The sequence below is a fragment of the Hypanus sabinus genome, chromosome 7, assembly GCF_030144855.1.
Source record: "Hypanus sabinus isolate sHypSab1 chromosome 7, sHypSab1.hap1, whole genome shotgun sequence".
Classification (NCBI taxonomy): domain Eukaryota; kingdom Metazoa; phylum Chordata; class Chondrichthyes; order Myliobatiformes; family Dasyatidae; genus Hypanus; species Hypanus sabinus.
The window spans coordinates 7,193,067-7,205,858 of record NC_082712.1 but is presented as its reverse complement, the minus strand read 5'-3'; the positions used below and the strand labels follow the sequence as shown (position 1 = coordinate 7,205,858).

At 39.8% G+C, this 12,792-nt stretch overlaps 1 protein-coding gene across 2 annotated transcripts in view; it reads left to right on the top strand.

Annotated features, from left to right (window-relative positions):
* The window catches only part of rgs12b (regulator of G protein signaling 12b), a 195,934-nt gene that overhangs the window by 73,342 nt on the left and 109,800 nt on the right, over nt 1-12,792 (top strand). For both annotated transcript variants that reach the window (XM_059974132.1, XM_059974133.1), the window contains exon 4: nt 6,829-6,850. In XM_059974132.1, coding sequence (XP_059830115.1) covers nt 6,829-6,850 — 22 coding nt within the window. The remainder of the gene's footprint in view (nt 1-6,828; nt 6,851-12,792) is intronic.

Genomic DNA, 12,792 nt, shown 5'->3' with positions numbered 1-12,792 from the left:
GGAATTGAGTGTACCAGGGTATACGTGCTATCGTAGAGACAGAAATATGGGAAGAGGGGGTGGGGTGGCCCTGTTGGTGAGGAATGAGATTCAGTCCTTAGCAAGAGGTGACTTGGGAACAGGGGAAGTAGAGTCTGTGTGGATTGAGCTGAGGAACAGTAAGAGTAAAAAGACCCTGATGGGTGTTGTGTACAGGCCTCCAAACAGTAGCGTGGATATTGGGTACAAGTTGATTAGGGAGTTAACATTGGCATGTGCTAAAGGTAATGTAGTCGTTATGGGAGATTTCAACATGCAGGTGGACTGGGAGAATCAGGTAGGTGCTGGACCCCAGGATTGGGAGTTTGTGGAGTGTCTAAGGCGGGGGTCGGCAACCCGCGGCTCCGGAGCCACATGTGGCTCTTTTACGTCTGTGCTGCGGCTCCCTGTTGCTTTGGGAAATAATTGGTTGTGGCGACCCTTTTCCTGGCACATCCGAACCGACTCACAATAAGATAGCCTACGGGGGTTTGCGAGCACAGAGCTTTGGAGCCTCTGCGCCATGGGGGGGGGGGGGGGCAGGTTGAGGGAGGCTTAAAAGTGAGGCTGAAGATTTCGAATAAAGTTTTTTTCCTTCGACTGCAGTTACCGACTCCGTGTCGTAATTTTAGCGCTGCGTGTAGCACACCGCTACATGGTCAGTATTTAATTAATATGTATTTTATGTTAGTTTGTTAGTTTTTGAAATGTAAATCTAAATTTGAAGATTATGGTGATCTTGTACAATCTAAATAAGACGTTGTGGCGACCCATTTCCTGACACATCCGAACCGGCTCACAATTAGCCAGCGTTCAGGCTAAGGGAGATAGCCTACGGGGGTTTGTGAGTACGTGTCTTTTGCAGCATCCGCGCCCATGGGGGGCGGGTTGAGGGAGGCTTAAAAGCAAGGCTGTTTAGTTCGAATAAAGCTATCTTTGACTGCAGTTTACTGACTGCGTATGGCAACCGCAACAACGTGTTTTTATCGCTGGCTGTCCAGAGGGGAGGTGCTGAAACGCTTTGTCGCGCATCTGGAAGAAGTGAAAACTTTCCTGGGCAGCAAAGGGCTCAACTTTCCTGAGCTGGAACAGCCAGAGTGGCTGGAAAAGCTACACTTCATGGTAGACATGACAGCGCACCTGAACACGCTGAACACAGCTCTTCAACGGGGTAAGGACGTACAGCCCTGCACATGTTGGAGGATGTTTTGCATTCGAGCGCAAGTTGACGTTGCTTGCCAGAGATTTACAGAAAGGCACATTGTCTCACTTCCCCAATTTGAGAGAGTTCAAACAATGTCACGACATGATAAATTCGGAGTATTTACATTCTGCAATCATCGCAATGCAAACATCGTTTGGGAAACGCTTCTGTGAGTTCAGAGAGGAAAAAAACACATTATCCTTCCCGGTCACTCCCCTAAGCATCGATCCATCCCTACTGAATACGACTGCATTGTCAGGTGTGAGTCAACCTGAAGAAGTATGATAAATATTTTAATTGCGTATTATTTTACGTATATTCATATGTTTTCATTGTTCAGTGAAATAGTCCTTTTATTTTTCAGGTTGACAGCTGGCTGACGTTATTTTTGGTTTGCTGCTGGCGGCAAATTTAAGTTTGGCGTTTTTCATAAATACAAGAAGGACTCAAATAGACGTTGAGTATTTTACTTAAAAGTAACCTTCAACCCAACGTCTTTTTTTCGGAGTTCAAAATGTTTTTGTTGCATGCAGAAATGTAATTTCGTTTTCTCTGCAGGAGTTCATCAATTTCATAAATGCAACACATTATAGTTTATTTATACATAGCATAAAGGCAAAACAAAACGTTGTATGCAGTGTTATTTCATTTTAAATGTCAAACGGGTTTTGCGGCTCCCAGTGTTTTCTTTTCTTTTGGAAACGGGTCCAAGTGGCTCTTTCAGTGGTAAAGGTTGCTGACCCCTGGTCTAAGGGATGTATATTTGGAACAGCTTGTGCTTGAGCCAACCAGGAACGAGGCTATTTTGGACTTGGTGATGTGTAATGAACAGGAATTGGTAAGTGATCTTGAAGTAAAGGAGCCATTAGGAAGTAGTGATCATAACATGATAAGTTTATATCTACAATTTGAGAGGGATAGGGGCAGATCAGAGGTGTCAGTGTTGCAATTAAATAGAGGAGACTACGGAGCCATGAGGGAAGAGCTGGCCAAAGTTAAATGGGCGGATGCCCTGGCAGGAAAGACAGTGGATCAGCAGCGGCAGATATTCTTGGGCATAATACAAAAGATGCAAATGCAGTTCATTCCAATGAGAAGGAAGGATTCAAAGAGGGGGAAGGGGCCACAGTGGTTGACAAAGGAAGTCAGAGATTGTATAGCATTAAAGAAAAAGAAGTATGACAGGGCTAAGATGAGTGGGAATACAGATGATTGGGAAAGTTTTAAGGAACAGCAGATTTTAACTAAAAAAGCAATACGGAGAGAAAAAATCAGGTATGAGCTCAGTCTAGCCAGGAATATAAAAGGGGATAGCAAAAGCTTTTTTAGCTATGTGAAGAGAAAGAAGATGGTTAAGAACAATGTTGGCCCCTTGAAGAATGAATTGGGAGAAATTGTTATGGGAAACAGGGAAATGGCAACAGAATTTAATGCATACTTTAGATCTGTCTTCACCAGGGAGGACACAAGCAATCTCCCAGATGTATGGATGGGCCAGGGTCATAAGATATCAGAGGAATTGAGACAGATTGACATTAGGAAAGAAACTTTGATGAGTAGACTGGTAGGACTGAAGGCTAATAAATCCCCGGGTCCAGATGGTCTGCATCCGAGGGTTCTAAAAGAGGTGGCTCAGGAAATTGCGGATGCATTGGTAATCATTTCCAATGTTCCTTAGATTCAGGATCAGTTCCTGAAGATTGGAGAGTGGCTAATGTTGTCCCACTTTTCAAGAAGGGAGGGAAGGAGAAAACGGAGAACTATCGCCCTGTTAGCCTAACGTCAGTCGTGGGGAAGATGCTTGAGTCCATTATTAAGGACGAAATAGTGGCACATCTAGATGGCAGAAATAGGATTAGGCCGAGCCAGCATGGATTTACCAAGGGCAAATCATGCTTGACTAATCTGTTGGAGTTTTTTGAGGGTGTAACAAGGATGTTAGACGAGGGTAAGCCAGTAGATGTTGTGTACCTAGATTTTCAGAAGGCATTCGATAAGGTGCCACATAGGAGATTGGTGAGTAAAATCAGAGCTCATGGCATTGGGGGCAGGGTTTCAACATGGATAGAAAACTGGTTGGCAGATAGAAAGCAAAGGGTAGCAGTGAATGGGTGTTTCTCAGACTGGCTGGAGGTGACTAGTGGGGTACCACAGGGCTCTGTATTGGGACCACAGCTCTTTACGATTTATGTCAACGATTTAGATGAGGGCATTGAAAACTGTATCAGCAAGTTTGCTGTCGATAGTAAACTGGGTGGCAGTGTGACATGCGAAGAGGACGTTAGGAGAATACAGGGAGACTTGGATAGGCTGGGTGAGTGGGCAGATACTTGGCAGATGTCATTCAATGTGAATAAATGTGAAGTTATCCACTTTGGAAGCAGGAACAAGAGGGCAGAGTATTGTCTGAACGGTGTCGAGTTAGGTAAGGGAGAAATGCAAAGAGACCTAGCAGTCCTAGTTCACCAGTCAATGAAGGTGAATGAGCAAGTGCAACAGGCAGTGAAGAGGGCAAATGGAATGTTGGCCTTTGTTACAAGGGGAATTGAATACAAGAGCAAGGATGTCCTTTTGCATTTGTACAGGGCCCTGGTGAGACCACACCTGGAATATTGTGTACAGTTTTGGTCTCTAGGTTTAAGGAAGGACATTCTGGCAATTGAGGAAGTGCAGCGTAGATTCACTAGGTTGATTCCTGGGATGGCAGGGCTGTCTTACGCAGAGAGATTGGAGAGATTGGGCTTGTACACACTGGAATTGAGGAGATTGAGAGGGGATCTGATTGAAACGTTTAAGATAATTAAAGGATTTGATAGGATTGAGGCAGGAAATATGTTCCAGATGTTGGGAGAGTCCAGTACCAGAGGGCATGGATTGAGAATAAGAGGTCAGTTATTTAAAACAGAGTTGAGGAAGAGCTTCTTCTCCCAGAGAGTTGTGGAGGTGTGGAATGCACTGCCTCGGAAGACGGTGGAGGCCAATTCTCTGGATGCTTTCAAGAAGGAGCTAGATAGATATCTGATGGATAGGGGAATCAAGGGATATGGGGACAAGGCAGGGACTGGGTATTGATAGTGAATGATCAGCCATGATCTCAGAATGGCAGTGCAGACTCGAGGGGCCGAATGGTCTACTTCTGCACCTATTGTCTATTGTCTATTGTAATAGCGTTGCACTAAACATGACACGACTATGTCATGCTGCCATGACATAGTTGTGTAAATTCCCATTTGCTCTGGTTTTTAGTAATGATCTTAGAATGAATTCATTTTATTATGGTATTGGGTTTGCTAATTTCCCACATTGTTTCCATTTGATGTATTATTCACTCATTTTTGCAGAGTCTGTGTTTATTACAGGGTTGAAACAAATTTTGCACTTTAAGTCATGTTCTAAAGTCCCATTTTCAGCAAGGATGTAGAAAATTTACACAGATGGTAATGTTTAAAGGCGACATCGAACAATGTATAGAAACAGAAAATTGATTAATTACACGTTTTAAATGATCCAAAGAAAGCAGTGAAGTCCCATGACATAAATTCATTGGACATCCCATTAAGTGCTATACTGAACACAGGTTACTGCATATTCTTTTGCAAGATGATTGCTATCCATATTTAAAAAGAGATAACATATTCATTTAAATTATTGTCAGCAACTTTTTTAAATTTTTCCATTTTTTTAAATCAATTTCAAATCACCTAGAATTTGACCCAGATATCCTGCTTCAAGTTACTCAACACTGATTGATAGGAGTTTCATTTAATGTTTTGAAACATATGCGGTTGATCGTACAGAATTCCAAAACCTAAAATAGAATATAAGTATCAGGAGTAAGCCATTCAAATCCTTGTGCCTGGTCGGCTACGCAGTAGGATCATTAATGATCCACTTCAATAGTACTGTGTAAACACTTTTTAAAGAAGAATGATCAAAGATATAACAAACAAAATATTCTCTATAGAGCCTTTTAAGTAGCTTGCTCAATGACATAATTTCTGATTTGTCATCATATCCTCCCAACTTAGTAATGTTCTAGTCAGTTTTGTACAACACAGAAACAAATCCTTTGGCCTATGTCCACACTGACTCTTTTAGCCCATCTCTTTTGGTTATATTTGCCCAGTGAGAAACAGAACAATGTTAATATCTTTTTTTTGCAAATCTAAGAGAGTCATTTAATGTGGCAGAATTTTTCTGCAATCTTTATCATTTACTGAGTACTTCAAAGTCCAAAGTACATTTGTTATTAAAATATGTATACATTATACAACCTTGAGGTTTGTCTCCTAACAGGTAGCCATGAACAAAAAAACACAAAAGAACCTTCTGAAAAAAATACTGTCAAGCACCCAATGCTCAGAGAAAACATATCATGCAAACACATAGCATTTTGAACTGAAGTCCACAAAGAAAGTCCTTAGTTTAGTGCAGAGCTGAGCAGTGAGTTGAAGTGGCCTTACCCTTGCCCTGAACCTTGACACCCTGACCTTTTCAGTTTGGCCTGGCACCTAAATCATCGTCCAATCATTGGGTTCAGTCACTTCGGTAAGCTCTGGGGCCTGGACCCCATTGCCTCGATTTGGCCCAGCGCTTATATCGATCAAACCTTGGGTCAGTTCTGCCACATTGAATTTCCTCCAAGTCCAAAGGAAAGTTACAAACTAGTGTTGGTGATGATCGTTTACCAGAAAAAGGGTGATTAACAACATATTTAGTTGTTTTCCTTGTTTCATTGGCTAGCAGCCAGACATCACTGAGATTCACCAGTGCCATCTTAAATGGGTAATATGTATGTTTCAGAAATTGCATTAGGAAAATGATTAACGTTTAAACTGAAACAACAGATTTGAGAAATTAATTTCAATGGTGTTTATACTGCTCTGCTGCATAACCTCTGGAAATTGCATGGAAACCTTGTTAATGTGCCAAGTCTGGAGGGAGGATAAGCACTAAGGAAATTCATCCTCTGGTCACACTGAGCTTATGGATTTCAGTTGTCTTAGCTAATGTTAGGTGCACAGTTCTTTTTGCCATCATCTCCTTATAAAAATAATGTTTCCCTAATCTTTAAAATATTAATGAAAATACTTGCATTTAAGTTTGCACTTCATGTCTTCAGGCTGCCTCAAAATGCTGTACTGCCAATGACATGCTTTCTGCAAGTCACTCTGAAATTCTCATGGAGTCACTTATGGAAAATAAAACATTTTTATTAGATTGTTGGACTAATATGCAGCAGGCCGACTCCAACACTAGTTTGGATACAGGATTCAAATGGTCTGAAATACTTTCCTTTAGTTTGGCAGTTATTCAAGATCAAAGTGTAAAACGTTTATGTATTACACTCAGAAATTCAGCCTCACCCATATCCTTTTAGAAATCAGTTATAAAGTGCCATTGGGATGAGTTAATGAAGGAGAGATGGTAACAGCTGATGGAAAAAATGCATTTTGACTCATTCAGTTTCGGCCTGTCTTCCCTTTCCACTTCAGTGTGCTTGTTGCGGAAGCTGTTTAATCATCAACATTTAGTTTCCAAACAAAGTATGTTTTAGTGTCATTACAATGAAGTCTGCTCATCCGTGTCTCTCTCCTTTCTTGCAGACAGCAGCCGTCTCCGATGGAGGTTAGTGTCCTTTGCCAGATAAGTAACAACGTACATGGTATGATGTTGACTGCGCATTTTAATTTATTTTCTGATTCTTTTTAATCTTTAATTGCCTAGTCAAATCAATTTTGGGAACTGTGAGCAAAGATTCACTGTTGAGTATACACACAGAATATCCAGTTTTTCTCAGTAATTTCGTTAATTTTGTGATTGCTAAAGTATAGTTTTCCTATCAAATTGGATTATAGTTTCCCTTCAGACCCGGTAATCAAATGTGATATCACCCTCTTATTTGTTCAGGTTCAACAGTAACCTTACAAAAGACTAGTCTATTTGTGATATCTGTATGAGGTAAGTACTTTAGACAATTCTAAACTCTCCATAGGGAATGGTGATACCAGAGGATTGAGGCTTGGCAATTGAATGCTGTTGCAACCTGTAATCTACAAACTAGTTGCGCTGTATAGCAATCAGCATGTTGCATTTCCAGGATTTTGAGAGAAGTTTGGGTGTATGCATTGGTAGGATTCAGTTCACTTTGCTGATTAAAAAGTGCATTTCATACAATACCATATCCATATTTATTCCATACCTGTACTTTAACCTTTAACTGTCTTCTTATATAATTCTTTATAATTATTGGATGTTGGGATCAGGGATATCTCAGATCGCATCCACAGCATTTTGGAGAGAGAGGGAGAGCGGACAGATGTCTTGGTACATATTGGTACCAATGACATAGGAAGGAAAAACAAAGAGGTCCTGAAAAGAGAATTTAAAAGCTAGGTAGAAAGCTGAGAAGCAGGACCTCCAGGGGTAGTAATTTCTGGATTGCTACCTGTGACACGCGCCATTGAGGGTAGAAACAGGATGATTTGGTAGATTAATGCATGGCTGAGAAGCTGGTGCAGTGGGCAGGGCTTCAGGTTCTTGGATTATTGGGATCTCTTCTGGGGGAAGTATGACCTGTTCAAAAGTGACGGATTGCACCTGAACCGAGAGAGACCAATATTCACGTAGGCAGGTTTGTTAGAGCTTTTGGAGAGGGTTTAAGCTAATTTGGCAAGGGATGGGACTCAGGATAGGATGGATGGTGAAAAAGCAAAGATAGCGTGCAATTCAGGAAGGGCTGATGATAGGACAAAATTGTAGCCAGCAGGGTGTGTATCAGTGCATTAGGGATGCAGAATCAAAAAGGGTAGAAAATAAGTACTCAAAATATTATATCTCAATGCACAGAGTATAAGAAATAAGGTGGATGATATTGTCACACTATTATAGATATTGTTGCCATTGCTGAATTGTGGCTGAAGGATCATTGTAGTTTGGAGCTGAATGTCCAAGGTTGCATGTTGTATCAGAGTGATAGGAAGGTAGGTAGGGGGGATGGCATGGCTCTGTTGGTAAAGAATGTCATCAAATCAGTAGAAAGATATGACATGGGATCGGAAGATGTTGAAGATGTTGGGTTGAGTTAAGAAACTGCAAGGGTAAAAGGACCCTTATGGCAATTATATACAGGTCTCCAAACAGTAGCTAGAACATGGTCCACAGATTATAATGGGAAAGAGAAAAGGTGTATCAAAAGGGCAATGTTATGGTAGTCATGGGAGATTTCAACATACAGATCGATTGGGAGAATCAGGTTGGTAATGATTTAGATGATGGAATAGATGGCTTTGTTGCCAGTTTTGCAGATGATACGAAGATTGGTGGAGGAGCAGGTAGTGTTGAGGAAACAGGTAGGATGCAGAAGGACTTAAACAGATTAGGAGAAAGGGCAATAGAGTGGCAAATGGAATACAATGTTACAAAATGCATGGTCATGCACTTTGATAGAAGAAATAAATATGCAGTCTATTTTCTAAATGGGGAGAAAATCCAAAAATCTGAGATGCAAAAGGACTTGGGAGTATTTATGCACAACACTCTGAAGGTTAACTTGCAGGTAGAGTTGTTGATGAGAAAGGCAACAGCAGTGTTAGCATTTATTTCAAGAGGTTTAGAATACAAGAGCAGGGATGTGATGCTGAGGCTTTATAAGGCAGTGGTGAAGCATCACCTTGAGTATTGTGAACAGTTTTGGGCTCCTCATCTAAGAAAGGATGTGCTGGGATTGGAGAGTCTTCAGTGGAGGTTCACAAGGATGATTCTGGGAATGAAAAGATTATCATACAAGGTACATTTGATAGCTCGAGGTCTGTATTCACTGGAATTTCAAAGCATGGGAGTATCTCATTGAAACTTTTCAAATATTGAAAGGCCTAAATAGAGTAGATGTGGAAAGGATGTATCCCATGATGGGGGATTCTAGAACAAGAGGGCACAGCCTCAGAGGGGTGTCCATTTAAGACAGATGCAGAGAAATTTCTTCCACCAGAAGGTAGTGAATTTGTGGAAATTATTACCACAGGCAGCTGTGGAGGCCAGGTCGTTGGCGTATATTTAAGGCAGTGTTTGATAGGTTTTTGATTGGATATGGTATCAAAGGTTACGGGGAGGAGACCGGGGAGTGGGGCTGAGGAGGAAAAAGAAAAGGATCAGCTATGATTGAATGGCAGAACAGACTCGATGGGCCAAATGGCTCAATTCTGCTCCTGTCTCTTATGGGTTTTTTTTTGTTGCAACTAATTCTTAATACATTTAAGTGTATATGATGAAAGAGTTGATCCTTGGTCTTCAGCCTAAGAAAATATTTTTACAAGTGTACTAGCAACAGTTTTACTGCTAAGAAATTATTTTCTCTCTGCAGCTCTTACAGTCTCCTGGAAAGGTGACCATTTAAGATGGTTAAGTCTAATTGCTAGTCTATTATCACGTTGAGATGAGAATGGTAGATTTCCTTCTCCTGGGCATATTAGTGTACCAGATTATTAGGGAAGTTTTGGAAAAGATTTCTGAGTGGCAGGATTAATCTCTGCTAGGAAAAGATGGATTAATCAGATACTCAGCATGGATTTATTAGGGGAATGTCCTGTTTGACAAATTTGATTAGAATTTTGCTCTAGATGTATTTGATAAATATTTTGTTTATTTCTAATCTTTAATTGCTTAGTTAAATCAATTTATGGTTGAGCTGTATTTATGGAGATGAATATTTATGGTGCTGTATGATTTGTGGTTGTTATTTGTAGTCATTGAAGAAATACTTACAAAACTTCCAGAGATGTGAAGAAAGAGCCAAGGAGTGGTGAAATAAGGTTACTCTGTGGAAGAGCTAGTCTAGACCTAATGGGTGAAATGATTTCCTTTTATTTGTCATGTAGTCGTGCAGTGAGTCACCTTGATTCTTGCCAGTGGTGACTCGGTGGTGTTGATTGCGGAGGATTCGCTGTTGTGTATGTGGCTGAGCTTACTCCTGTCTGACATTCCCTGATAGATCTTGGTACAATTGTTAAATGATTACATGGTACTCTATAATTATTGTACATCTTGCTCCTAATCCTTTATGCAGTTCCTGTTTGTCAGATGGTAGTTTAAGGCAGATCCAAGTGCAGTGTCTATGGTTCCACCCTCAAGTGATTTGAGAAGGATCACACAAGGCCATTCAATTGAATTATTGGTCAAAATACACTTCTAAAGGTGTTCTGTTAAATCACGCTGTAAATTAGCCAGAGATCAATAAAAAACCTGATCAAATATTATTAGTGAATGATGGTGCCCCTATTTGAGAATATAATTTCCTAAAGTAAAAGACCAAAACATAATAACTGCATTCACTAGAAAAAAATTAGTTCCTGAAATACTATACTATTATTCACTGTAAGACTTGAGGAATTTTTTTTTATCAAGCTTATTCCATTAGAAAAAATTACTTATAATTTAAGAGATAAATATGAAACATTTTTGAAAATTTGGAGCCCTTATTTACAAAAGACAGGATTAAATATATAGATGCTCTGAAGATGAAACAATTGGTTACTAGGGGAAAGAAATAAATATACATATTAAAGTTATTACGAATTCCATGGAGCATGTGGAGATCTTCCAACAACCAGGCATTCTTTCTTTCTTTCTTTCTTTTTTTTTCTATAGGGCAGTTAGGGGGGAGGGGTTAAGGGGAGGGGGTATGGGTTATATACATTGTTTTTTCATACTTTGTAACCATTTAAAAATGCAATAAAAAAAGTTTAAAAAAAAAGCTTACTTCTGAAAATATCTGTTTTGTGTAGGCGTGTTACATTAAATTGGAATTCACAGAGTCCAGTGATATATAAAGTTAATTGTTTAGATTTCCATATGATTTACTAATTTTAATTATGGTGACACAGCCATATCAATGATGATTGGTGCATGAACGAGTTTATTTCTGAGTCCATTTGAAAAGTGTGTTAAGGTAATGTTAGGGTTGATAAACAAAAACTCTTACCACTTAACTGCCCAATATTCTTCGAGGAATAAAATGGAACTGCTGTTCAAAAACATTTTGTAAAAATATGAAATTAACAGTCTGCATCTAATTTAAGTTGGCTGGATTGAACAAGTTTGGGCTTGCCGTGTTAGATATTTTTCTGAAAGGAGCCTTATTGTGTAAAAGGATTGTAACAAAAAGAATTCATATATTCGCACTAAGCTCAACCCTGCTAATGATATCAGTAGTATTAGCTTCAATAGGAAAGGTCTGGGGGGAAAAAAGGCAGGAATTTTAGCTTCCTAGCCACAATTATTTTTTTTTTAGCCAAAAATGCTTCTGTTAGTGAATGATAAACATATGCTCTCAGTGATTGTGGTCTAAATTGATCCAAGCCTGTACCTCGACTCTTAAAGGATTTGAAATGAAATATCAATATTGGCCTCATATTGGTAATTTTTCCATTTGTTAATGATCACATTGATGCAGTGAAGCAGATTGTGATAGATGGCTCAGGGTGGTCACAAAAATATTGGATTAGATCAAAGTTGTTCATTTTAGCTGCCTGCAGTTCTGAATGAAGGTACTCTGTCAGCTGCCTGACTTGCAAAGATTTTTCGGGATTTCTGTTTTCAGACAACTGTGAGTGTAGATTTCCTGAACATCACCCCCCCCCCCCCCCCAGAACAATGATGGAACCAAGACTTTCTTCAGCACTCACTATCATCAAGGAAGCCAACTTTAGATGATTTATTTCACTCCATATGTTATGAATAACAGGCTGAATAAATTCGATACAGCATAAGTGACGTTGAAAGGTTGCTCTAGATTTAACCATTCAACAAGGTAAGCAGTTATAACGTGTGTCCAATGATAAGATTTAAAGTCCACAGAAAACAACAAATGCACTACAGTCTCTTAATCTACTTAAAAGACAAAAAGAATGAAAGACAAGTTTATTTGTCACATGTACATCGAAGCATACAGTGAAATGTGTCGACCAGCACAATCTGTAGCTGTGCTTGGGGTAGCCGGCAAGTGTCGCTGTGCTTCTGGAGCTAATGTAGTATGTCCACACTTTGCTAATCCTAATTTGTGTGTTTTTGCAATGTGGGAGGAATTCGGAGCATCTAGAGGAAACCCACACAGTCACAGGGTGAATATATAAATTCCTTACAGACTACTGTAATTGAACTGTAAAGGAATTGAACTGTAAAGTGTTATTTAAAGATTCAAAGAACATTTATTATCAATATGTATAAATTACACAACCTTGAGATTTATCTGCTTCCAGGCAGCCACAAAATGAGAAACCTGAAAGAACCCAATTAAAAACAAAGGATAAACATGCAATTCACAAGAAAGAGACAAAAAGCACAAATCATGCAAACAATAGAAGCTAGTATCAGTATTCCAAAGCAAATTGAGTCTGTAGTCCTGAATCCCTGGAGCAGCTGGAGTAGGCCCAAAGGTCTCTGTTCATCAGATTGGTGGGGCAAATTGTTGTGAAGCTCAGTCACAAAGCACAGCAGTTGGAGCAATCTCACAGTCTCAGTGCCGTTCAGAGAGGAATGTATATTGCAGAAGAGCAAGTGAAGTCCGCCTGACC